The 24,892-nt window shown below is 50.2% G+C and overlaps 9 protein-coding genes across 9 annotated transcripts; 6 read left to right on the top strand and 3 right to left on the bottom strand.

Moving 5' to 3' along the window:
- Positions 1-157: 157 nt before the first annotated feature.
- Positions 158-1,025, bottom strand: BDW47DRAFT_133471 (protein kinase-like protein; the record flags this gene model as incomplete). The annotated part of the gene is made up of 2 exons (XM_024817842.1): positions 158-898; positions 960-1,025. The coding sequence occupies 2 exons, from the start codon at positions 1,023-1,025 to the stop codon at positions 158-160; spliced, it is 807 nt and encodes a 268-aa protein (XP_024669490.1).
- Positions 1,026-2,451: 1,426 nt separating this feature from the next.
- On the bottom strand, positions 2,452-4,491 carry lcb2 (putative serine palmitoyltransferase 2; the record flags this gene model as incomplete). Its single annotated transcript, XM_024815361.1, has 1 exon — positions 2,452-4,491. The coding sequence occupies one exon, from the start codon at positions 4,489-4,491 to the stop codon at positions 2,452-2,454; it is 2,040 nt and encodes a 679-aa protein (XP_024669489.1).
- Positions 4,492-6,145: 1,654 nt separating this feature from the next.
- BDW47DRAFT_110394 (acetoacetate--CoA ligase family protein) lies at positions 6,146-8,732 on the top strand. Its single transcript, XM_024813713.1, has 2 exons — positions 6,146-6,691; positions 6,773-8,732. Exons 1-2 carry the CDS (start codon positions 6,467-6,469, stop codon positions 8,630-8,632), a joined length of 2,085 nt encoding a protein of 694 aa, XP_024669488.1. The 5' UTR covers positions 6,146-6,466; the 3' UTR covers positions 8,633-8,732.
- A 318-nt stretch (positions 8,733-9,050) lies between these two features.
- BDW47DRAFT_110393 (mitochondrial-processing protease subunit alpha) lies at positions 9,051-11,100 on the top strand. The gene is made up of 2 exons (XM_024813712.1): positions 9,051-9,306; positions 9,380-11,100. Exons 1-2 carry the CDS (start codon positions 9,202-9,204, stop codon positions 11,015-11,017), a joined length of 1,743 nt encoding a protein of 580 aa, XP_024669487.1. The 5' UTR covers positions 9,051-9,201; the 3' UTR covers positions 11,018-11,100.
- A 327-nt stretch (positions 11,101-11,427) lies between these two features.
- Positions 11,428-13,135, top strand: BDW47DRAFT_110392 (mitochondrial import receptor subunit TOM22). Its single transcript, XM_024813711.1, has 3 exons — positions 11,428-11,658; positions 11,885-12,174; positions 12,425-13,135. Exons 1-3 carry the CDS (start codon positions 11,547-11,549, stop codon positions 12,479-12,481), a joined length of 459 nt encoding a protein of 152 aa, XP_024669486.1. The 5' UTR covers positions 11,428-11,546; the 3' UTR covers positions 12,482-13,135.
- BDW47DRAFT_62494 (uncharacterized protein) lies at positions 12,631-13,135 on the top strand. The gene has a single exon (XM_024819466.1). The coding sequence runs from the start codon at positions 12,779-12,781 to the stop codon at positions 13,049-13,051; it is 273 nt and encodes a 90-aa protein (XP_024669485.1). The 5' UTR covers positions 12,631-12,778; the 3' UTR covers positions 13,052-13,135.
- A 2,737-nt stretch (positions 13,136-15,872) lies between these two features.
- BDW47DRAFT_110390 (uncharacterized protein) lies at positions 15,873-16,965 on the top strand. The gene is made up of 5 exons (XM_024813710.1): positions 15,873-15,927; positions 16,032-16,099; positions 16,182-16,266; positions 16,331-16,662; positions 16,717-16,965. Exon 4 carries the CDS (start codon positions 16,360-16,362, stop codon positions 16,630-16,632), a length of 273 nt encoding a protein of 90 aa, XP_024669484.1. The 5' UTR covers positions 15,873-15,927; positions 16,032-16,099; positions 16,182-16,266; positions 16,331-16,359; the 3' UTR covers positions 16,633-16,662; positions 16,717-16,965.
- A 344-nt stretch (positions 16,966-17,309) lies between these two features.
- BDW47DRAFT_110389 (uncharacterized protein) lies at positions 17,310-18,155 on the top strand. The gene has a single exon (XM_024813709.1). It carries the CDS (start codon positions 17,502-17,504, stop codon positions 17,721-17,723), a length of 222 nt encoding a protein of 73 aa, XP_024669483.1. The 5' UTR covers positions 17,310-17,501; the 3' UTR covers positions 17,724-18,155.
- A 1,587-nt stretch (positions 18,156-19,742) lies between these two features.
- On the bottom strand, positions 19,743-22,250 carry BDW47DRAFT_110388 (uncharacterized protein). Its single transcript, XM_024813708.1, has 5 exons — positions 21,832-22,250; positions 21,333-21,764; positions 20,413-21,280; positions 20,101-20,353; positions 19,743-20,045 (listed from the first exon to the last, which is right to left on the bottom strand). Exons 1-5 carry the CDS (start codon positions 22,139-22,141, stop codon positions 20,037-20,039), a joined length of 1,872 nt encoding a protein of 623 aa, XP_024669482.1. The 5' UTR covers positions 22,142-22,250; the 3' UTR covers positions 19,743-20,036.
- Positions 22,251-24,892: the final 2,642 nt, after the last annotated feature.

Genomic DNA, 24,892 nt, shown 5'->3' with positions numbered 1-24,892 from the left:
GCACCACAGCTTCAACATGTCCAGAAGTCATTCTGCTTCGGTAGCCACAGTGCTCACGTGTTAGTTTTTGCCTTTTTGCTTTTGGCTCACTGAAAAGACCTACGCATACCCTGAGCTTATATCATTCAGTAAGTGGGGGGGGGGGGGAGCTAACATGCTACCAGTAATACGAAGAGCTTGTTAAAGAAGTCAACGCACGTTCACAGTCTAGTTCCTCCATGTACTTGCTGCCCCCAAGCCTCATTACGAAGTTGTACCACCAGAAATCTTCCCGAGTGAACCCGAGCGCTGTGGTGAAATCCCAATACTCAGGGTACCAGCCTGCCGATTCCCAGTCCAGAAACCCCGTGATCTGTCCGTTTTGCACAAGGATGTTATGGTGTTTAAGGTCCCCGTGCGTGAAAAAAACACGATGAGCCATCGACCCCATCTTTTTGGCACGATTGAGTGCATTGTTGTATTCTGCTTCAGACGGGAAGCCGCCTGCCCAAGCGGGCTTCAGAAGGTACTCGTTGAGCTCTTGCTCCGACTCGAAAGGCCCAGCGAGATGATTAGGCACGCGGACACTCCGGACAGCCGTGCCCGCCAGAGAGCAAATTCTGCTCCCGCCCCACGGATTTTCCCATCTCCGCATCACTTCCAAATAGCCCTTTAGCTGCATCTGGATGGACTCCCGTTCCGCGTCGCTGAGCGTCTCGTACACTCGACCAAGTTCATCCCCGGGGATACGCGTCACCAGGATCGATATGGGAGCATGCGGACAATCCGGATGTTCTCCATAGCATATCACCCTCGGAACTGGGAGACCTGCCCTTCTGGCAACCTCCATCGTCAAGACTTCTTCCAACCGAGTACCATCAGACCATTTCAGGATCAACCCAAACGGAAGCTGAGCAATCTGATTGTCGTAGGTAGCCCCAACCCAGCTACAGTAAGATCGAGAAAACCGTCTCAGATACTTGTGGATCGGGAATTTGGCCAGTCGCTGTATGTGAGATGTGGACTGGCCAGGTGGAATCCGGCATCAAGCAACGGAGTAGCAGCGTAAATCCCATCATAGGGGGAGATTATAGCAAAAGTGGTGGGGGAGTGTTGGACCTGATGGGAGAAGAAAGAAAGAAGTTAGTTTTCTGGGTCAGATGCTTGCATTTATTGTCTCTGGGCGGTTGATTTGGAGGCCATTTTCCTCAGGCCAATTGGGTTGGGGTTTATCCCACGGGGATCCTGTTGGTCGCAGAACAATGCCCCAGATTCTACATCTCTAGGCCCGGTCCGGGCCCGGGTTCCGGGAGCAGTCCTGCCCCTGTAAAATTCATCGAGATAGCTTATTTTATATGAGAGATAGTATCATATAACTGAGTTCCTCTTACCTTATTGCTTAGCTGTTTCTATATATATAATCAGCTGGTGATAGCTTATAGTAAAAAGCAAACTTCTTCCTTCCTCTCCTATGTATGGGCATATATATACGTAGCTTTTTGCCATATACAAGATGTATTGTCGTATGGATAGTGGTGGTGGTAGACAATTAATACAGAAGACATAACAGAACAGAAAAGAACAATGAGACGTGAAATTCCATAGACTTAAGCATTTATCTGTCTATAATTACAAATTCTAACGGTGAATGAATGACCGAGGCATATCATATCTATATCTACCTTACAGGAACGCTCGTTCATCGTCAACCTCATTTCATTAAGCTAAGGTACAGCGGGTCGGTGCAAACGTCCCGGGTAATAAAAGATGTATGTGAAAAAGGGAAAAGAAAAAAGAAGAAAAGAGAAGAGAGGAAGGGAACAAAGAGCAGGCACCCCGGCCCTCCAGCACTTGGTGGGCAGTCGATAGGCGACCGCTCGGTGGGTCAGAAGGAAGTGTCTATAGGGATGACATGACGGTGGTGATGATTTGACCAGGGGGAGGGGACACTGCCGGATGAAGAAGAATAATGATAATAATGGTGATGCTGATGATAACGGTGATTAGGAGATGATCGTGGGGAGAGGGAACACGGCGGAATGAAGTGGAGGATGATCCTGACCACTTTCGGTTCTCTGTCAGTTGCACGGCGCGGAGAGGTCAAGAGGATGATAGAAGACGAGGCGAGGGTATGTTTTGTTGCGGTTGATGGTTTTTTTCAGCTATTGTAGGTGTGATGAACCATGATGATACCCCGACCGTCGTTCAATCTGAACGCTCCCATGGAGCGCGTGGACTGATCTCCGAAACGCCGATAGAGGCGGTGATAATAATAGAATCTGTGACGCGGTATGACCAGCATCAACCGGGGCCGTATAAAAATTGAACCGTGACTGTGTGAAAAAGAACTCCTTCCAATCCTATATGCAAGAGCACCAAAGGTAATATGGACATTCAACGTAACGAATGGCCCGGCCCGCCCCGAGATGGGCAGGCTGGGTTGGGCTTCCAAAAGACCAAGTGTGTGTCCGTTTAGTACAACGGCGTCTGCACATCTTGAACACCACGCTTGATCACATCTTCGAGGCGCCAGCGCGGCGGGATGACGGTGCTGCTCTGATTACGACGCTGGTGTTTCAGCATTTCGGGAGACGGCTTCACGTCGTCGGTGGGCGGCAAGGCGCCCCCAGCAACACCGGTCGAGAACTTGAGTTGCAGCGCGTTTCCGATTTCGTCACACGCAGCCAGGACCCGATCCAGGTCTTCTTTCGTGTGGGCGGCCGATACGCAGAACCGGGCTCGGGAGGAGACCAGAGGGGTCGCCGGATAGCCGACGACAACCACGGAGATCTTGCGTCGAAGCATTTCATGGGAGAAGGCGGGCATCTTGGCCGGGTTGAAGAGGAGAACAGGGATGATAGGCGAATCGTCGTGGCCGTATACTATAAAGCCAAGACGCTTCAACCCAAGACGCAGGTAACGAGAGTTGAAGGCCAATCGCTGTAGCCGCTCTTCACCCTGGCCGGGGACGATGTCGCCGCTGATGAGCCGCAGCGCCGAGGAGATCTGCGACAGCACAGCCGGCGCCGGAGACTCTCCGTAGAGAACGCCCGAGTTGGTTGCGCGCAGGGTGTCAATCATCGCCTTATCCGCGGCGATGTAACCCCCGTTGGCGCCAAAGGACTTGGTAAGCGTCCCCATCAGGACATCCACTTCACTGGTATCAACGCTGAAGAAATCACATACGCCGCGCCCGCGGGGACCAATGGCGCCGATGGAATGGGCTTCGTCGACGAACAGGTTGAACTTGTAACGTCGCTTCAACAGGATCAGGCCGGGGAGGTTGCACATCGATCCCTCCATGGAATAGAGACCCTCGACGACGACCAAGATCTTCTTCCACGGGCGGTGCGTGCGCGGCTGTCCTTGGCTGATCGCCTCGCGCAGTTTGATCTCCAGATCCTTCATGTCATTGTGTTTGAACATGGCGATCGACGCGCCGGACAGACGGGCGCCGAAGCGGATCGACGCGTGGTTGAGTTCGTCCGAGATGAGGAGACAGCCCCGGCTTACCAAAGCGGGGAAGACATTGGCATTGGTTCCGAAACCCATGGAGAAGACCATCGAGGCTTCCTTGCCCACGAATCTGGCCACCAGATCCTCCACTTCCACGTGCAGATCCTGCGAGCCGACTTCGGCGCGGGTGCTGGGAGAGACGATGCCGTATTTCCGGATCGCCTCCTCGGCCATGTCGGCGCAGGGGCCTTCGGATTGGGCGAAACCCAGGTAATTGTACGAACTGAGGTTCAGGGTGTCGGTGGTGGTTCCGGTGAAGTAGAAATGCTTATTGTGGTCATTGGTGGACCGGTCCATCAAGGTGATGTACCGGCCGGGCACGCCGATCACGGGGCGTTCGAAGCAATCGTTGATGCGCAATTTTAAGCGGCGGACGTAGAAATTATCAAAGTCACTGTTCAAGGCCCCGTAGCCATTCTGCGGCTTCAGGTGGCGATAGTGCTCCTCGCGGAAGCGCTTCCCGAAGAAGTCACGGACGTGCCCAAAAGCAATTAGAATTAGGTAACTGATGTAGGTGGTGAGCAGATAATAATAGGGCGGTTCGTCCATGACGGGCTCCGGGAAGACACCGCCGGGATGTCGACTGGAATAGCGGTGGCTTTGATGACCGATGGGCCCGAACTGAGCATGCTGCTTCGCCAGGCGACGGGCCTGCTCCGGCGAAGGGGGCTGGAAGAGCGTCGTGGGGGGCTCGTCCATGTTGGGGTTGTCCGCGGTGGCGGTGGACAGGGAGATCGTCGGCAGCGATAGGGAGGCTGAGCTGATGGGAGGAGCGGAGGCAGGAGGCTGTGAATTGGCACTAGCGGTCTGGCGAGGGGCAGTCGCGTCAGCCTTGGGCTTCGGGGAGGCGGAAAAGAACTGAACGAAGCGATTGGGCTTGACGGAGGACGATTGAGTCGCAATACCGCGCTTCCCGGAGGAGGTGGAGGAGGGAGAAAAGGACGGCGAGTCGGAGGGGTCTTGAGCGGAGGAAGAACCAACAGATCGACGAGGCATCGCAAGGAAACCGACGAACCAGACAAGTGAGTGTTGTTGCACCACTGGTGAATTGAGAGGGTTTAACTCTGCGATGAACACCGGGACAGAAATTGTTATCACGGCACCACCAGTCTGGTTTCTTGGGTTAAGAATAGATCGACACCAATCTATTCAGCCGCGGAACAGCAGTTAGCGACGGCGTTCCCCAATATAATAGGATCAAATGAAATGAAAATAAAATTATGGTCGAATGGGTGTAAAGAAGGTAGAAAGGAATTCAAAGGTCGAGTCGTGGAGGTAAAATTCAGGTACAGGATAGGAGAAGGGTGGAGGCCGATTCCGAGGGAGCCGGATCGGTCCTGTAATTTGCGGGAACGAGCAAAAATGGAGTTGACTGACCGACATGCACACGTGGAGAAGGCGTTGAAGGACTCGGAGCCTTGCAAGAGACGGAGAATGGTTCCCAATCAAGGGATAGGAAGTTCAAATTTCCCAGGCAGGAGTGAAAGGATTGACGAGATTTAGGAAGAGAGTACAAGAGCAAGAGGGGGAAAAACAAGAAGAGGGAGAAAGCTTGAAAAGAAGCGAAGAGGAGAACCAGAGAGAGAGAGAGAGAGAGAGAGAGAGAGAGAGTCAGTCCTTGGGTCACGGATGGATCCAAGCGCCAAGTTTTGGTTGGGATTCTTTTTCTTATTTTTTCCTCTTTTTTTTCTTTAATTTTACTTATTTACTCATATTCTTTCCCAGTCCTTTCGCTTTCTTCCCCTGGCGTGAATCTTGTTTCTTCTTCTCTCGGGTTTACTAATGCTTTACCAGTTTTCTCCGACGGCTCCGAGGTATGGTAACGTGGTAAGATATACCGGATGTCAAGTAGGATCGGAGCGATTGGCTCGATTGGACCACTATGGAAGCGCCACTGGGATGGGTTTTCATACGGTAAATGAGTTACCAACTAAGTTACCAGCCCCCTGGTTCCTTTGGTGCTTATGTTATTAATGGATTTTATTCGTATTTATTTGATATTTTTATTTACTGATATTATTTTTTGATATTTTTTAATATTTTTTATATTCTTTTCCTCCCTTGAATGTGATGAACTAACGGGTCTGATTCAATTCAATTGGATCAACTCATCACAATCCAGCCCACCCAACTTCAGCCTAAGAAAGGGGCATGCAAGGTGAAAGAGATGGAAATGAGGTGAGCTCGTGCAGGAGACTTGACTTCAAAAGGTTCGGACTCCATAAGACATTCCAATTCCCCTGGATTTCCACCACTCCTGAAACACTGCACCTCTGCTGTTCTCCAGAACTGCATGCTTCGATGCCAGTCTGGTTCAGGAGGCTCCACTGCCAATTGACGCCCTACTTTCATCCCTTGGATGACGGACGCCGTAGATCGGTACAACGGTAGAAGAAAGAATCCCAAGCTGTCATCAGAATTGAGTACTAGTATCCCTCTAGAAAGAATCCCCTGTCCACACTACCGTGGGCTATCGTGGCTATCGCAGCCTTAGTGGCAATGCCAAGACCCGACTATGGATCATGCATGATGGGTGTTGGGCCCGTTGGGGTTGCGCCGTTCAGTCTCCAAATCATGCCCTCCAGAAATGTATTGAGCGTGATAGAACTCCGTAGGCGTCGTAATGCTTCCTGGACTGTGGCCGGTGGAGTTTCAATTGAACGATTTATTCCATCTTGGGATGTCACGGCGGGGGTCCTCTTCCTCCATGGTTTAGACGGCCACCGCACCTCCGGTATTTTCCGCCCCCGCGATTCCAGATTTGGAGTCAGCAATGGTTCGCCTCAGATCAGCCTGGTCTGGATTTTTCCCTGGCAACCCAAGTTGATCTTCTCATTCTTTGATCCATTGCCACCGAGAACTCCCACTCCGCCCTCAACTCACTCCTCTCCGATACCGAAGCAATTGGCGCATCCCGTATAAAAGAGTCAGTGTGGGGTAAGGTTACAGTTCCAACCCGAGACAACCGACGATGGCCACCAATGGGTCCTGTCATACTTCCCCGGAAGAACTATGGCGGCACTCCTCGCCCGAAAGCACTCAGATCCACGATTTCATGCAAAAGTCGGCGAAAAAATATGACCTGCCTTTAAACAACTACCAAGACCTGTGGCAGTGGAGCGTGTCCGAGCCGGCCCAGTTCTGGGAACACGTGTGGGAATATACCGGTGTCAAGGCCCACGAACCCTACAACCGCGTGAGTAGACCCGGCGATTTCAGCGATGATGCGTCATTGATTCCCTTTGTCCCATCACCAGAGTTTCTGACTGTCGCATAGGTCCTAGGAACGGATGACTCTCTCTTTCCGCGGCCGAACTTCTTCGAGGGCAGCAAGCTCAATTTCGCCGAGAATCTGCTCTACCCGACGAGTGCCCCCGATGAGAACGCCATCGCCATCATCGGTGCTACGGAGGTGGGTCGCGAATACATCTCCTGGAAGGAACTCCGCGAGCGGGTGCGCAAATGCGCCAATGCCCTGAAAGAGGCCGGTCTACAGGCAGAGGATCGGGTTGCGGGATTCCTCGGTAACCATGCGAATACGGTGGTTGCCATGCTGGCAACAACTTCAATCGGCGCATTCTGGACCGGAGTGTCCCCGGACACCGGGGTGCACGCGGTGCTTGAGCGCCTTCAGCAGATCGAGCCGAAAATCTTATTTGCCGACAACGCCTCGATATACAATGGGAAGGTGCACGGAGCGAACGCAAAGCTGGGCTTGATTGCCCCGGAGATACCGAATCTGGAGCTGCTCGTTTTGTTCGAGACGGTTCCGTCCCACACCTTGAACCTAGAGGAGATCCCGCTCGTCAAAGGAAAGGCTCTCACCTACGATTCCTTCCTCGGCAACGTCAGCAACTCCTCGGCTCCGCTGGAATTTGGCAGCTTCAGCCCAGAGCACCCCGTTTATATCTTGTATTCCTCCGGTACTACTGGTGCGCCGAAGCCCATTGTGCATGGGTCGCTGGGCACCTTGCTGCAGCACAAGAAAGAACATGCACTCCATTGCGAGATTCGCCCGGGAGACCGCCTGTTCTATTTTACAACCGTCACCTGGATGATGTGGCACTGGCTGATTTCCGGCCTGGCTACGGGCGCCACTATCGTTCTCTACGACGGTTCGCCCTTCCGGCCGTTCGACTCCGAGGGAGGAAATGGCGAGATGGCGATGCTGCGCCTGATCGACGAACTACAGATTACTCACTTTGGCACATCAGCCAAATACCTCTCCGTGCTGGAGCAAGCAAACCTGAACCCCCGCAAGCATCCCCACCGCCCGGTGGCCCTGCAATCCTTGCAGGCGATTTTCAGCACGGGATCTCCCCTTGCTCCTTCGACCTTCGAGTACGTCTACTCGTCGATCCACCCCGACATCATGCTGGGCTCCATCACGGGCGGCACCGATATATTGTCGCTATTCTGCGCTAGCTGCCCGATTCTACCCGTCTACAAGGGCGAAATCCAATGTCGCTGCCTCGCGATGGCAGTCAGCGCATATGACTATGCAGGCAAGGACATCAGCGCTTCCGACGAGCCCGGCGATCTGGTCTGCACCAAACCCTTCCCCGCTCAGCCTGTCATGTTCTGGCCGCCGGGCCCGACCGGAGCAGATAAGTACCGCAAGAGCTACTTCGACGTGTTCGGCCCGTCGGTCTGGCACCACGGTGATTTTGTACGCATCAACCCCACCACAGGCGGCGTGACCATGCTCGGCCGAAGCGACGGCGTCCTCAAACCCTCCGGCGTCAGATTCGGCAGCGCAGAGATCTACAACGTCCTCCTCAAGCACTTCGCGGAAGAAGTCGAGGACTCTCTGTGCATTGGGCGCCGGCGCGAAGGGCTCGACTCAGACGAGACGGTCGTTCTTTTCGTGAAGCTAGCCTCGTCGTGTGAATCGCCGACCGGTATGCCAGCCGACCTGGCTACCCGCATCCAGACGATGATTCGCAAAGAGCTCAGTCCGCGCCATGTGCCTGGTGTCGTGGATGCCTGCCCTGAGATTCCGGTCACGTCTAATGGGAAGAAGGTTGAGAATGCTGTGAAGCAGATCTTGTGTGGACTTAATATTAAGATCGGGGCTAGTGTTGCGAACGCTACTTGTCTTGACTGGTATAAGAACTGGGCTGCGGAGCATCCTTGAGTCGAGGCTTTCCCTATATCAACTGTACATGTATAGATAGACTAAGAGATATGGATAGACCAAGATGTTAGATGGAATATATATAGATTTCCTCCCAGGGTAGCCTGAACTTGAATTGAATGGACATCCCCAATCATAGGGATTATCCTCGTCGATATTTGAGGTTGATTAGTACACTACGCGTATTGAGCGGATGAAGCCTGCTTGCTTGTGCTTTTCATAGTGCAGCGATTGGCATTCCATCAAGCCGAGAACGCAACGTTTCCAGCATGATCGTCAATTATCTGACACCAATTCGAATTAACAAAGATTTCTAATACCAATTTCCTTCTCTTACAAACAATTTGTTTCTGCCAACAATCTGTAGTCGCAGAATCCTGTTCTTCCGACCAGTCCGGGCCATCGGCGCGTCTCGATTAGATAAGCGAACCCGGCCAAATCCTTTTCCAGGGCAGACGGCCGTGACGAAACCTCTCCGGAAGTAGTCGACTTTCTCTCACCATATCGCACGGGGAGGCGCAAGTTGAACAGATTATTTCTAACCGCGCCTTGAAATCTACAAATTCACCATGCGTCGCTCTGTACTGCGGGCAGTCGAGTCCGCGAAGCCTCTTGCCCGCTTGCCTCGTGCAGCGTCCAGAGGTTTTGCTACTGCCCAGGAAGATAACTCGAAGGTATGCCCTACTTGATACATACGCATAGCTTTGGGTATTGCTGCAAACAGTGACTGACACTTTCATGTTTTAGGACCCTGTCGAGTTGGATCAGATCACCGCTCTACCGAACGGAATCCGTGTCGCTACCGAATCCCTACCTGGACCTTTCGCCGGTGTTGGAGTGTACGTGGACGCGGGCTCTCGCTATGAGGATCCAAGCCTCCGAGGTGTGAGCCATATCATGGATCGGTTGGCGTTCAAGTCGACCACAAACCACTCCAGCGACGCCATGCTTGAGGCCCTCGAGGGCCTGGGTGGAAACATTCAATGCGCTTCTTCCCGCGAGTCGCTGATGTACCAGTCTGCCAGCTTCAACTCCACGGTCTCCACCACCCTCGGCCTGTTGGCGGAGACGATTCGTGACCCGCTCATCACGGAGGAGGAGGTTCTTCAGCAGCTGGCGACCGCGGAGTACGAGATCAATGAGATCTGGGCTAAGCCGGAGCTCATCTTGCCGGAGTTGGTCCATATGGCTGCCTACAAGGACAATACGTTAGGGAACCCTCTGCTTTGTCCCGCTGAGAGACTGGGGGAGATCAACAAGTCTGTGGTGGAGAAGTACCGCGAGACGTTCTTCAACCCGGATAGGATGGTCGTTGCGTTCGCGGGAGTCCCGCACGACCAGGCTGTGAAGCTCACGGAGCAGCTTTTCGGCGACATGAAGGCACACGGCCCGAGCAAGGGCCCTGTGCTTTCCGGCTCTGGGGTGGACACAACCTTGTCCTCTAACGAAGGACAAGTACACACGATTCCTCAGTTCTCGCCCACGTCCACCATTTCGTCCACGACTGCCTCCCAGAAGACCGAACTCGGCTTCCTCTCCAAATTCCCCTTCCTCAAGAATCTCTCCGGTTCTGGATCCCAATCGGGCTCTACGGAACCGCTTGACCCGGCGCTGATGGAGTCGCCGTCGTTCCATCTGACGCGCCCGTCCCACTACACCGGTGGATTTCTCTCCCTTCCCCCGATTCCTCCCCCGGCCAGCCCCATGCTCCCCCGGCTGAGCTACATCCACCTCGCCTTCGAAGCGGTCCCGATCTCGAACCCCGACATCTACGCCCTCGCCACTCTTCAGACCCTTCTCGGCGGCGGTGGATCCTTCTCCGCTGGTGGGCCCGGCAAAGGCATGTACTCCCGCCTGTATACCAACGTGCTAAACCAACACGGGTGGGTCGAAAGCTGCATCGCCTTCAACCACAGCTACACCGACAGCGGCATCTTCGGCATCTCCGCCTCGTGCAGCCCGACCCGCTCCACCGAGATGCTCGAGGTGATGTGCCGCGAGCTGCAGTCGCTGACCCTCGACACCGGATACAGCTCCCTGCAGCCGCAGGAGGTCAACCGCGCCAAGAACCAGCTCCGCTCGTCGCTCCTCATGAACCTCGAGTCCCGCATGGTGGAGCTGGAGGACCTGGGCCGTCAGGTCCAGGTGCACGGCCGCAAGGTCGGCGTTCACGAGATGTGCCAGCACATTGAAGCTTTGACGGTCGAAGACCTCCGACGTGTGGCTAAGCAGGTCTTTGGTGGCCTCGTCCAGAACCCCGGACAGGGGACTGGTAAGCCGACGGTCGTGTTGCAGGAGGGCGAGCTGGAGGGATACCGTCTTCGTCCGTTCCCGTGGGAGGAGATCCAGGAGCGGATCGCGCGCTGGAATCTCGGACGTCGTTAATCAGTGATGTTAGTGATTTCGAGGTCTGCGGTCGCTTGGATAGGCACTTACTATAGAAACGTCGTGTCATATTAGATGTATAGTATAGAACGAAGACGATCGGATTAGCATTCCACTCTATGTATTCTGAAAATGATAATGAGATTCATTCTAATTTACCATATTGAATTTTTGCAGGCCATAATTTATTAATTTACATATTATTCGTAGCCTCAAGCGATACTATCTCATAGAAAAAATACAAAAGAAAACAAAAACGAAGAAAAAGTAAAAACATCGTCATAGTACTTCCATGCTGCATAGTAAAAGCGGCTCCCGAAGCTCCTTGCCACTTTAGTCGCCGAACGCTCGCTCGCTCCGCCGGGAAAAAAGTTGGACCATCGGTGCTCAACCTCATCCGCCTCGGAATCCGCAAACTCACATCTAACCTCCCCTTCCCCGACCACATCACTCTTCAACCAACGCGCCAAACAAATTCCCTCCTACTCCTATACACGCTTTATAGCCTTTTTTATTCACAACCTTCACAATGGTCAAGCTCACCGAGGTCGAGGACGAGCACTTCACCCAGGAGAAGCCCCAGCCCAGCAAGCATGATGTTTTGCTGGCTTCCGATGATGAGGACGACTACACTGATACTGGTGAGTACTACTACGTCAGCTCTCTTTTAGATTGAAGGAGATATATTTTCATCGACAATCCATGGCGCTGGTTTGCGTTTTTCCCTCCCTCGCAACATGATCATCAATCATCAATCAACATCTGCGTCATTCACACCCGACACGGCCTCTCCCCAAAAAATCAATCAAAAGAAACCGAACCCCATGTTCAAAGTGTCATCCATCTAACCAACAATTAAACAACCAGAATCCGAAATCTCCGAGCAGTCCGACGAGGAACTCGACAGCGAGTCCTTCCTGGACCGCCTGTCGGCTCTGCAAGACATGATCCCTCCGTCGGCCCGCCGCTCCTTCACGAGCTCCGTCTCCGCCGTCACCAACCTCACCAAGTCCAGCCTGAGCTTCAGCGGCAAGGCCCTGTGGATCCTGAGCACCAGCGCTTTCCTGGTCGGTGTCCCGTGGGCGCTGGCTTATGCTGAGGAGGAGCAGTATATTCAGCTCGAGCGCGAGCAGGGTATGATTAAGGGTGCTAATGATGTGAGTTTATACGTTTATTTTCCTGTCTTATTTGTCTGTTTTAGAAGTTTGGGAATAGCCTTGCATATGGTTACTTCCGGTGTTGTGCCTTTGGATTGCGGTGACGACGTGAAAACTTTTTTTTCGGCGATGATGGCGCCAACAACATTAAAAAGAGTGCTTTCATTGCGTTATATCTCCACCGCCACACCCTTCAACCCAGCCAGTCACTCACTTAGTTGATCTGTCATACTAATTCAACCTTTTCTAGATGCTCACCCCCGGCATGGCTCCCTCCGACGAGCAGAAGGCTCAGTCCACCATCTAAATGAAAAATACCGACGAATATAAAGATCACAACAATTCGAAAGATTCGCCGTGAATCCGTTGCACTGGCCACTCGATCCGCTCGACGCTTTTTTGACCTTACGGCTTATGATTGTGGTATACGATGTCATCGATCTGTCCGGCGGAGAAAAGCGTTGGTCATAAAAAAAACAAAAGGAAAAAGGGAAAAAAAACTGGCAGAAAAGAAGAAGGGAAACGCAACAGCAAATTGCTGATTGGTTTGGAATCAAAAAGGGAAAATGCTCATCATTGGAGCGGAGTGGCCTAGGAATCAAAAATGGGCATTTGCATGATCTGGTTTTGTTTCCAACGCGTTGCAGTGCACGAACGGTGTTTCATCGATATTTACCCATCCCTGTTGATTGATCTTTGTTTTCATGCTTATGCTCAATTCTCGTTCGTCTTCTCTCATCTCTCATCTCATCATTGTTTCGGGAGTCGTGGGATATCTCGGGCAATGCTTGTATTTGTACATTTCCTTTTTCTCTCTCTTTCTTTCCTTTTTGTCTCCCCCTGTTGTTATGTGAGTTCTTCCTTGTGTTTAGTATAGTATCGACCTACGTTTTCCGGATATGGACTGGATGAGCGGATGGTGTTGGGAATGAATCAATCAATTTAGTTCCTTTCCTTTTTATCGGTTGGACTATGTGTGTACGTATGTGCCTATACGTACTTGGTTTTCTAGGACGGCTGCAGACTTCCTCTTCGGGACACTGCCGCTTTAGTGAGGGCGCTTAGGGGTCTGCTCAGTGAGTATTTCACATCAGTGAGCAGTGATCCATGAGCACTCAGCCTTGGCCCTTGCGAAGTCACGTATACTCACTGAGCCGCTCACCCCATCTATTTTGTGCGGGTAGTTCAACGACGACGTTCAGAGCGCGATCCGCGTTATTGTGCGTATTGTATCCATCAGACAGGTGTCTTGAGTCCGTTGGAGAATGGTACAGTAGAACAGGTCCATTTTTCGGAGACGCATTTGCTACAGTCGAGGCACTCCCAAGAGACAGAGCCTATCATGCTGGAGAAAGTCAATACCTAATCTTGGTTGGCCAACATAGTAGAGAGGCCGCAACGTACTTCGTGGTTCTCCCGTAAGACGATTCAACCGCTGGAGACAAGGGATTCAATGAAAGGATGCTTAGATGATAACATAGCCATTAAGTCTTTCAGATAGCCTGGTTTAAAGTAATCAAAGGCTACACGACCGACAGAATACGGGTGTGCTGCTGTGAGATAGCAGAGCCCTATGATAATTGAGTGATACCAGGCGGCTTGACGCATGGACTCGCGGGCTGATATATACTACGTTATGTCCTCTATCTGGCTGTTTAGCGGGCTATGGACCTGTTTGACACTGTTCACATCGTAGGTTGACCGCCTACAGTGAACTGGAGGCTCTTCGCTGTATTTTCCAAGGGAGGAGTTGCAAATCCGGGCTGATATTTGGTCACTTTGGGAGATCTCTGCGTTCGCTATCCTTATAAGATACGAGCTTTATGTCGTCCTGGGCACTACCTTAAGTGATCACCACCAACGATGACTGGGCTTCTTGCCCCGTGCCATAAAGACCATTGTGGTCTCATCTCGATAACGTGGCCGTATTCCCATTCCAATTTGCGGGACCCTTATGGACACTGCACACTTGGTCTTACCGCGTATCGAAACAATGAGACATGTGAAGCAGGTCGTTGCCCAAGATGTATTCTCTTCAGGATCAGGCTTCCTAACCTCACTCACTGGATGGGATGCGCAAAGCGTAACAGTGTGCTCCCTCGTAGGTCTGGGGCATATCGTGAGGAGAGCCACGTCAGATACCCGGGTATCACACGCTTAATCACTGTCAATGATCACCTTCACAGCACTTCTCCGGGCAAAAACGGCATCAGGCGAGCATCTGACTCGGGTCACGTCAGAAATGCCCGCCATTAGCTCGGTATTAACTGCAGCCGCCTTCAACTGTAAGCGTGGATTTTGAGCATTAGAATACCACTGGTGCCTTTTTGTATGGACTTCAACGAAACAGAAGCTACTTAAAGATCTAGAGCACGATGGGAACTATTAATAGACCCTCAGAAGAGGATCGGCGCGGAATGGAATAATCCCCAGGCCATTTCAGCTCGTGTAGAGTTCCCTGCACAAATACCCTCTCATGTTAAACAACACTCCAGCTCGAACCTCCCATCAGCAAAGGAAACGGTCCATCGTGAATCATGGACGCCACCGTACATCACTAGAGCTATTTCCCCATTTGTTGACGCCTTCGCCGCTACCCTAGGACGCGTCCATGTGCCCGAGTTTTTGGGGGGGAACACTTGAGAATAAACGTTATCTGCTCTCTTCGTTGAAAGAGGCAATTGTTTACTGAGCACCTGCTATCGTATGTAAAGTGGTAGGGATCAAGATTTGTCGACATTCCTGAGGGATAGATAAAGGACGCACCTGTATCACAGTATGAGATACTGAGGCTATGGCGACCAGCTAAGTTACCGGTTATTCCTACAGCACACCTTGGTGAACAAAAAGTATGCTTAGCAGTCAATGAGTCTATGATGCTACAGAAAACCTGGCTCGTTGACGAGCGTGGCGATGGGTATTTCAGAGGAACCCCTGATGACCAGCTGTCTATCTATGTTCGTATACAATCTGTCAGTTGTAAGCTAGAGTCAAGAACATCATACCATTAGCAGATTTTCCTTGGGCAATTTTCAAAGCGCACCGAGTAGATGGACTTTGTTGCATTGGTCATAAGGAGGTTACCCCGGATAAGTCCATCTAGGTTGATCGACAGATTACCTTGTCAGCCAGTCTATCCTTGTAATAACGTATCTGCCTGGCATGATCCCTGGGGCATCCAGGTAGAAAGACAAATAATGGCCGATCATAAGATGGTTTTAGTTACGACTTCATAGGCGTCCCATGCTTATGTCTTTACTTAGGTCATCATCAGGTCCCAGAGAGGTGAACGGATGACGTGCTGGTGAGTTGATAGAAGACGCGGGTGTCAAGTAAGAAATACCCACCTTGCTCCCAGGGGAATCCACAGGAGTGTAGATATAAAATAACCTCGGGTTAGCTACAGAAGGGCTTTGCGGGGGAAGTCTAGGATACATGGTTCCGGAGATCGCCCACCTGTCAATTTCCAGGGTGCTCTCAAAGCCGTCTGCGTGCTAGTATTGGTGATTGAACCCTTCGAATAATAAGCCCCTCGCTTATCCTGATATTAGGCCCCCTGCCTACTCGACATGGTGAGTTCACCTCAGCATAGGTCGGGGGGGAAGGTAACAGTCGAACAAGTCAACACAACAAGGGTTGAAGTAAGGCCTACCATGGACAAGTCCTAATTGGTTTAAAACTGATATTTCATCCCTTACAGAACATGCAGCCCCAAGCTGGCGTGAGATAGGAGGAGCTGCTCGATTCCAAATCCTATGCGAGTGGTAATATCACGTCAGCTTCCCGGAGAGTTGTGCTGTACAAACAATCTGCTGTGTTTCTTTGCATGCGACTACTTTGGTAGATCATACGCTTACCTACGGGCTGTGTAACACAGTAGGACGCCAACAGAAATATCCCCTACACCAACATGATCCTTGAATACCTGGTTGTATAGTCAGCACATTGTTTTGACCGTCTAGCCGTAGAATTCAACAAGGAGAACCAAAGAAGAAAGATATAAATACCCCCTTAATCTCCTTGAATATCTCGGTATAGAACCAAGCAAGAAGCCAACCTCTCCTTCTCTGTCAATTCCATTCCATGCTCCATCTGTGATTCAATAAAAAGTTAGGGATCCCGCAATCAGCTCAAATCGAAACCGAAAGTCTTTTACAAGAATATATCAACACTTTTGCAAGAAGGATGAAGCTGTTATCCGCTCCAGTTACAGCTCTGATGCTGTTCGCTTCACTGTTGGGCCCAGTCCTGTCGACTCCGGTCCAGGCGGAGGCAAATGAGGTCAACGCCAGCTGTTACATCACCAGCAAAAAAGGCAAAGACTGCAACGCTAGCTCCTGCAGAAATGGCGGGGGCAGCTGTACATACAATGATCAGACTAAGAGATGCCGAACAAGCGGAGACTGGAGTAAGGTTTTTGAATGCAAGACAAACTGTCGATGTGCCAAGGGCAGTTGAGGGACACGACGAATCTGATGTGACTGCTTAAGGTTAGTAAATAAGTTTCCAGCTCTGTTCACATTCTTGTTAACCGAAAAATGTAGGCTCGTTGAGGAGTGATTAGCCGGGCTATGGGGGTCTCTTTCAACAAGAGACCAGTTTTGAGCTTTTTGTGAAACTTTACAAGGCAAGGATATAACTTAGTTGGTGGATTTTGGAATCTGGCCTCGTACAATCTCTTTACCACGCATTACCATTATTGTTGTTGTTATCTTCTATGTTAGCTAGATAGTGTCGCTTGCTACAATTGGGTTGTCAATCAATCTGCCTGTGTGTCTGGCTAAATTCTCAAATGTATTGGTGATCTACGGGTGGAAATGATAGACTATCGTGTCACCGGGGAATTTATTTGTCAGTAGACAGGCTTTGGAAAGGAATTCAATATCTAGCATGCATCAGGACTCTCCTTTAGTTCTCCATGCTCAGCAGTTAGGATGGCAGATCACACATCAATGCTAAGGTGTAATACGTCTTCTTTGCGTGTCTACACTGTTTTCACCCGCTAGTATTTTCGACATATCATCCACATTTTAGGCAGCTGCAGGTGGCATTGTCACGGGTTAGGCAGACAGTTTAAATATCATTCAAGAGAATAATCCACTACAATGCTTCAGCCCAAAACCGACCCCATTTCTCTTTTTTCACGTGACCGTCAGATGGTCTTATAAAGGTTTGTTCGGACTTCATCCCTTTCATCAACGAAACCAATCCTAAATATCCTCAGTTGATCTAGTAATATCTCACTCTACATCTTCTCAGTTAATTGTCTCCTGGCTATTGTTCTGATAACCCCATTCCTTTCCCTCTCTACCTTCCAGTCCTTCAATATGGACCCCACCCTGTTCATCTACGATATTAACAGAAAGGCGGAGATCCAACAGTCAGCGCAGACCGGTGATAGTCTGTTACAGGAATATATTGAGACTTTACAGCTCTTTGCAAAAGATAAAGATACTGTCATTATGCACTCCAACTACAGTCCTGAGTCCGCCCATATTACGATCGACTCTACACCTGTGAAACAGGACGAGGCTTCCACTACCTCCTAGGGACGTTTCATCCGTTATCATGACGGCCAAGGCCCAACAATCAACCAAAGCCTCTGACGTACAACCTTGCATTTTTCCACGACCCTTTTCCAATCATGAATACATCACTTCAACATGCTTAAATTCTCCGACAAAAGCCAAAGGAATGAAATGACGGATTAGCCGGCCCTGTGGAGTAGACTGGGAAAGCGAAATACCTCTCTGTTGGTTGTGAGGACATGACTGGCATGTCGCACGATCAGCTTGAGAAGGTCTTTTGCCGGTTATTAGTCTTGAAATTCCTGTGCAGTTCCCTAATAAGAACAATTAATCCGTCGCAGAAGATGACCAGTTGTTTCGTTTTGTTTAATAGCTTGATTCTGTACATGTTCCATGCAATACCAAAGATGGTTGAGCAATATCGCAACCAAATACTTAACTAATGGTTTAGAAATATAGGAGCGCTATCTTTATTAGATGATACCGCCAGAACGATGGAGAATACTCAAAGCTGTAAGACGCATAGAATGACAGCTTAAAATAGTGTTGAGTGTGGTTGTTTTAGGCAGCTCATTTGCTGTCTTTTAGTCTAAAACAGTATAATAGTAAAAAAAGAGCTGAATCATCATTTTATCCATCCGAAATAGGAAATATCTTGGAGGAATTATGCAATTCAAGTCCTGTCAGGTTTGACCCTGAGTCGAACCTGAGTCGAACCTCATAGAGTTGCGATCCAACTCAGTCTCTAAAAACTAGAACCTGGGTTGGACGGGCGTTCAGTTTACAAGCCCCGGCAGACTATTGTAAACACGAAAAGCCCTCGTCCCCACCATCAACAAACACTCCCCGGGTTCAGTCAAGTCGCTTTGTTCAGATTCCCACATCAACACGCTTCCACGCTGGGTCAACCGCCGGAACTGACCAGCCCGCTGCATAGTCGGGAATATATGAATCTCCCCGGTTTAAGTTTATCTGCGGCCTTTAACCGAGTATGCAGCTCGCTCACTAAATGCCCGATACTAAGATCCGCTCCTACCTCTAACATATGCAATTTTCTAGCCAGGAGAGAGCGGCGAGGAGCTTCTAGTTCACCGATAGATGGTTAACTTATGATCCCGCAAGCCCGCTAAACGGCCAGGTAGGGGACGTAGCGTAATATATATCAGCCCATTAGTTAATATTGCGTTAAGTTACCCGGTATCACTCAATGATCATTGGGCTCTGCTATTCTGTTAGTTGTGTGGTCTTTACTTAGTTTAACCTAGACTATCCCGAAGACCTTGTGGTTTTATTTGGCCTGAGCCTTTTTTTATTAACACCCTTGTCTCCGGCAGTTGTATCGTCTTATAAATGAGCTACGAAGTATGTTGCGACTTCTACTATACTAGTGAACTTAAACCAAGAATATGTATTGACTTGCTCTAGAATGATAGGCTCTATCTGCTGGGAGTGTCTCGACTGTGGCTGATCTGTGGCTGATTTGTCTCGACACCCAAAGACTGATTCTTTTACTTAATATTAATTTTCAGTACTACGTGCTTTGATAGAAATATATTAATTGCATCGTTCTATCTAGTATTTAGTTATAATAAAGACTAGAGATGTCCTGATTAGCTAGCGCAGTTCGCTATTCCAAGGGTCCCTTGACTCTTAGGATGACCGGAGTTCGTCCCATGGACTTCTGGGCTTTGTGTGGTCTGTCGCCGCAGAAACCCACCAAAACATTTTCCTACTCGGAAAAGAGACCTGATGGTAGTGCTGGGCTTTGGGGAGCGTGGCGGGCAAGAGTAGACTGCGAGTGGAGAAGCGGGCAAGGGGGTGATTATTAGTTAGGGTACGATTTATTAAGATTACTCGTTCAGACACTCGGTCTTCCGCTCATGCTATGCTCAGCAAATCGCCTCAGTCTGCTCGGGACGTGCTCAGATCTACTCAGAGAGCAAAAAGCGGCAAAGGATGAGCACTAAAGTGGAAAGAGTAGGCCATTGACTGTCCTAGAAGTTCAAGTACGTATGTATCAACGGGTACCCCTCTGTCTGCCAATAAGTATGGGGTGCTCCGTATATGGTTCGCCTTTGTAGAAGGAAAAGCAAAAAGAAAAAAAGGAAATGTCAAACCAAGAGGTGAAATTGGGTATCACAAGAAATATGGAATATGGATTCCGTAATAGAAAAAAAATGACAAAGAAAGCAAAATGAGTAAACACAGGCAGTAGCAAATTCCTTCCATAACATATGTACGACCATTGAGGAAGAAAGTAAAGGTTTGCAAGAGAAACAAGACAAGAAGGCAACGAAGTTGGAATTCAGGCCGTACTGCCAGAAAGAAGCCCTATCAAAGTGTCTACAACAATCAGTCAGTCAGTCAGCAAGAAAGAGGATAGGGAAAGGAAACATACAGTCGACTCCCTAGCCGTCCGCAAATTAATATGAAAATCGCGCCACAGCTTCTTAACCTCGTCGTTTTCAACCATCGTTTTGAAGACCTGCGCGGCGTACTTCGTCTGTTTCCTCACACTCCAGTGGCTGCGTTTGACGACTTCCTCGTCGGAGAGGTACCCCATGCGTGCGAGGTGGTCGACGACCCATTCGTTGAGGTTGAAGCGCCAGTGAGTTAGCGTGTGTGCGATTGTTGCTCGGTTTTTGCAGTGTCTGTGGAGGTGTTAGTTTAGAATCTATTGGGTCTAGAGGTGACTATGGGATAGTCGTACCGGCCGAGATAGAAGCGGTTGTTTTCGTCGGGGAGAATGTGGCCTTCGCGATCGCGCTCTACGCCGTCATCCTCGACCTCCTCCTCCTCCTCCTCTTCTTCTTCTTCCTGCTCCTCCTCCTGTTGTGAGAGTTGTCCTTCGTCGCTGCTGTCCTGGTCTGTAAGCGCCTCCAGCGTTTCCAGAGAATACGCCTTTCCATAGAGTTTGATATCCGACGATGCTGGATGTCCAGACCGTTTACAGGCATCACACGGGTGGTGCTCGGATGTCGGATAAGAGGTGACCTCAATGTATGGACGCGCGAGGAGAGCGTATCGGAATTCCGCGTTCCACACTGACGACACGAGCGTTGACCCTGTGCGGCCCTTGACTTCGCTTTCGAGCTTGTCGAAGGCGACTTTGTAAAGCGGGTCGGACCGGGGGAAGGCTGGGTTGAGCTTGTTGTGCACCATCCACTCCACAGCGTCTTGGAAGTAATCCTTGAGTTGCTTGTATGCGTGGCGAGAGAACTCGAGAGGCATGTCTTCGTGGGTAGTCGGGACGCCGAGCTTGTCGTCTTCGTCTTCTAGCACGAAGTCGTCCTCGTAGCGATCTAGATCGTCGTTGCTGGCTATGGCGGATTCGACGTCGCTGTCTTCGTGCGTGATCCGGAGTCGGGGTTTTTTGGTGCCGCTTGTCTCGCTGCTTGCTTCGCTTTCTGGTTGGTCGTCCTCTTGCTCGGATTCTTCGTCCTCTTCCTGGTCTGCGGATTCCTCGATATCATCTTCTCTTTGTCCTGCCCGTCGGCGCCGCAAGGTCTCTAGGTGGAGCTGCCGCTGGGATTTAGCGGAGTTTGCTAGTCGACCACGGGTCCTTGTTTTCTTCACAACTACTAGAAGTCAGCTATGTATACCAAAAGCAGGAAAGATCTAGTAGCATACCGGAATCTTGAAGATCTGCCAGGTCTTCCTCGATGTCTAGCATATCCTGGTTTTGATTCTGCGGGGGGGTCTGAGGGGGTTCGGCAGGCGCACTAACGCGCCGTCTTTTGGCGGGCGACACCACCGGTTCATCCTCGGAATCATCCAGTACTATTGTAGACACCGGCGCTGGGCCTCGTCTCAACTTGCGACGAGGTCGAGTGACTATTTCGTCCGCGTCGCTATCTTCCATAACGGCTGGGCTTGGAGGGGTTGCAGATGACGGCTCAGGAGCATCCGGAGTGGGGGAGCGTTTTCGCTTGGATCTTCTCTCTTCCTGCTCAGATGGCACACTGCTGTTGGCCTCCACGACCTCTTCCTCTTTGGCAGTTCTCATATTTGGATCGGGAGCGGGGAGGTCATCGGAGCCTTCGACCTGCGGCGACTGCTTGTCTACTCGAAGACTCATCATCAGCAACAGACACCCCGACAAACCGTAGCAAGTGTGTAAGCACCATACCTTTCTTTTTCTTCCCCTTCTTCTCCTTCCTAGCCCTTTTTCTTTCTCGCTTCTCCTTTTTATCTTTTTTGTCCTTGGTTTTCTTTTCGCGCCCGGGCTTCATGGTGTCTTCCGCAGATTTCGTCTCCGCGATCGGGCTGGGCGAGACACGGGGTCGTTCCCGGCGGAGTGTGGCCGTTGAGGGATGCCCGTAACGCAGGGTCGCTCGGCGATCGGTTCCATCTGCGGTTTCTTGCGAATCTTGGGGCGGCGACGCTACCGGGGCGAAGGAAAGCCGCGTCTGTTTCGCTTTGCCATAGGTGCGGGGCATTTGCGATGGGGGAGTGATGGTCTCAGTGCGTAGGATGGGAGAGAGGTCAATACTGCTTGAAGTAAAAATGCAAGTAGAATAAATCTAGGGACTGATCTGCAGGCCGAGAGATTCTCTCAAGACTGAGGTAAAGTATGGTCCACTAAAGGTTTTGGAGAAGCTCCGGATGAAGATCCGCGGAGATCGCGTCGGAACGTCACGAGAGCACGTGATATGATATAGACCGATCAGTGTAGGCATATCAAAGCTACCGATACCTCCTTTGCTGTAATTGTACCTGTTGCAGTCCACATGTCGATAATTGAGTTTACAATATGTGATTCTGTCCCCAATCACGCCCTTTCTTAATGTTGAATATAATGTAATGTGGGATTTCGGCCCTGTCATGTAAGATCACATATGACTAGTAGGGTGTGGGCTACCAAAGAAGAACTTGACGACTGCTCACTTGTTATTATACTTTGGCTGATACCTAAGATATTGTGATCGTAATGTTTTCGCCTTCTTCCACCATTTTTTCTCAACGACTGTGTTCTGCTTTATGATGTCAAGCCCACTGCCATAGCCCATATTAAATCGACCTCGCTTTGACTCTACGGGCAGTATATTCTACTGTCTGTATCCATGGGGTATTCTAGTGTCAACATTCTCAAGTCCAAGAGCATAGGGCTAAATCATCGTGCACTTGAGGCTTGACTCTCCTTCCAAGATCCGTGGCCGCACAAGCAAATCCGGGCTATTGGATGGAATCGGGCACCCAGCACGGGTTGCCAAAAAGGATTGTATAATGCACAGCTGAGCTTTCCAGACTGGTGACCAATATCAGATCAGCATTACAGGCTATATACTAGCCTACGTTTGGAGCCCATACAAGCACTGTCTCGTTTCATTATTCAACTCAACCAGGATAGAGCTTACTGGATTCTGCTCGCAAACCGATCTTACCGCTTGATAGATCCGTGAATGACAGACCAACCATACTAACGCCATACAACAGTAAGGTACTTTTCTCTCCTTGCTACTTCTGAACTCTGATTCCCCACAATGGGCATTTGTCGGGAGCATTTCAGGAAATCTCTTCGGCTTCTGAGCTTGAAACCTAGCCTGTCATTATCTTCTCCTGCTGCCGTCAGCAGTTCGCCTATAGAGGAGGAGCGAAGCCTCGGTTACAACTCCAAGAAATATTACCCGGCCCAGATCGGAGGGACCATTGGGAAATATCGCATCATATCTAGACTCGTATGAAGTGCTAATTCTACCGCTTGGCTAGCGAAAGATATTTCTCAGTCAGTTGAGTCGTTCTGTTCGCGGAGCATAATCTAACGCCGCAAAGCTGGGCCTGACAGTCGACCAGATACGTAACTTCGAAAGTCACTAACTCTGGGGACGCGGAGAGGAAGGCCGCCGAAGATGAGCTAAAATATCGAGGTATATTTCTGGGCTGGGATCTAAGCATGAAGGTTCTGCATATATCAGGCTGGTCAAGGAGTCGTTCCGAGTGCGAGGAATGTCTGGCGACCATATCTGTCTGGTTTCCGAGCCGTTACGAGAGCCGCTTTGTCTTCTGGGCAAACATCTTGGGAGCATTGGCGTGCCTACAAATGTTCTCAAGGCTTTCTTTGATCTGACTGGATCACAGACTTGAAAGCCGATAATTTCCTTATCGGATTCGAGGATGCTTCCGTCCTCAAAAGTTACGTCCACGAGCAAGAGGTTCATCCCGCTCCACATGTGTCTCGGAATGGACGCTCGTATTTGAATCTAGACATGACTTTGGGCCACTGAAGAAAGGAGTGGGCTCGTTGAGGATTTGTGACTTCAGTGCTGCCGTTTTTGGCAATGTGCCGACGCCACATAACCATGACATTCAACCTCAGCCATTCTGTGCCCCTGAAGTCCTTCTAAAGGCAAGGCATTCCGAGCTGGGGAGTCCTACCGCGATTGCACCTCGCCTGGGGCCATTTTTCAATATTGTGGAAAAGACATGGCCACCGAGTCGTCTGTACCCAAGGTCTTAGAGAACAGGCTCATGAACTTGAAACTTTGGGCTCCCACGTGGGACCAAGATTTCTCATCCCGGGAAGAGTCACTGAAACCTTTGATTGTCTAAATACCATAACAACCTAAAATACATCTAGCGGGTCACCAGTTGCAATGACATACTAGTTCAGCATTCTCCATCCAAATCTATAGATTTGCGCATTTCGCATGCCTTTCAGTAGTTAGAGCCGAAGTTCTTCTTAAATATACTGATGTATCATTGATGAGAGATTTCTTCGCGTCCTTCCGTGTACTGCTACACCATATTGACCCAGGGTGTACCACCTCTCATCACAACAAGCCCTGAGTAATACAAGCTCATAATCCGACTTCGATCGTCGGTAATTCTCAAGGACCTCGACGCATTCTGTTCACACGGAAATAATTGAAGCAGCCGGGAACATACATAGGTATTGTTGTCTGATAAGATTGGCATAATATGCTAATGATTTGTGGTCTAGGAGACATGTGACCCCTGTTGATTCTCAAGTCTGCGAATCCCTCTGTTTCCCACCCATCTACTCATTCTTGCCCATCCATCGCTCGTTTCCCCAGAAATCGGTCTTGAAAGGTCTTAGTGACGCCAAATATCAAGAGATCCTGAATCTATAATGCTGCTTTATTCGTGGATTTTGTGTCATCCCATTTCCTCGTTCGCTTATCTCTGATTCGTGGAAATTACAGTGTACTTTCTACGGCCCAGAATTTCCT

Source organism: Aspergillus candidus (assembly GCF_002847045.1).
Source record: "Aspergillus candidus strain CBS 102.13 unplaced genomic scaffold BDW47scaffold_46, whole genome shotgun sequence".
In the NCBI taxonomy this organism is placed as follows: Eukaryota; Fungi; Ascomycota; class Eurotiomycetes; order Eurotiales; family Aspergillaceae; genus Aspergillus; species Aspergillus candidus.
Note: the sequence above shows the minus strand (reverse complement) of the source record. Positions and strands in the feature narration are given on the sequence as shown.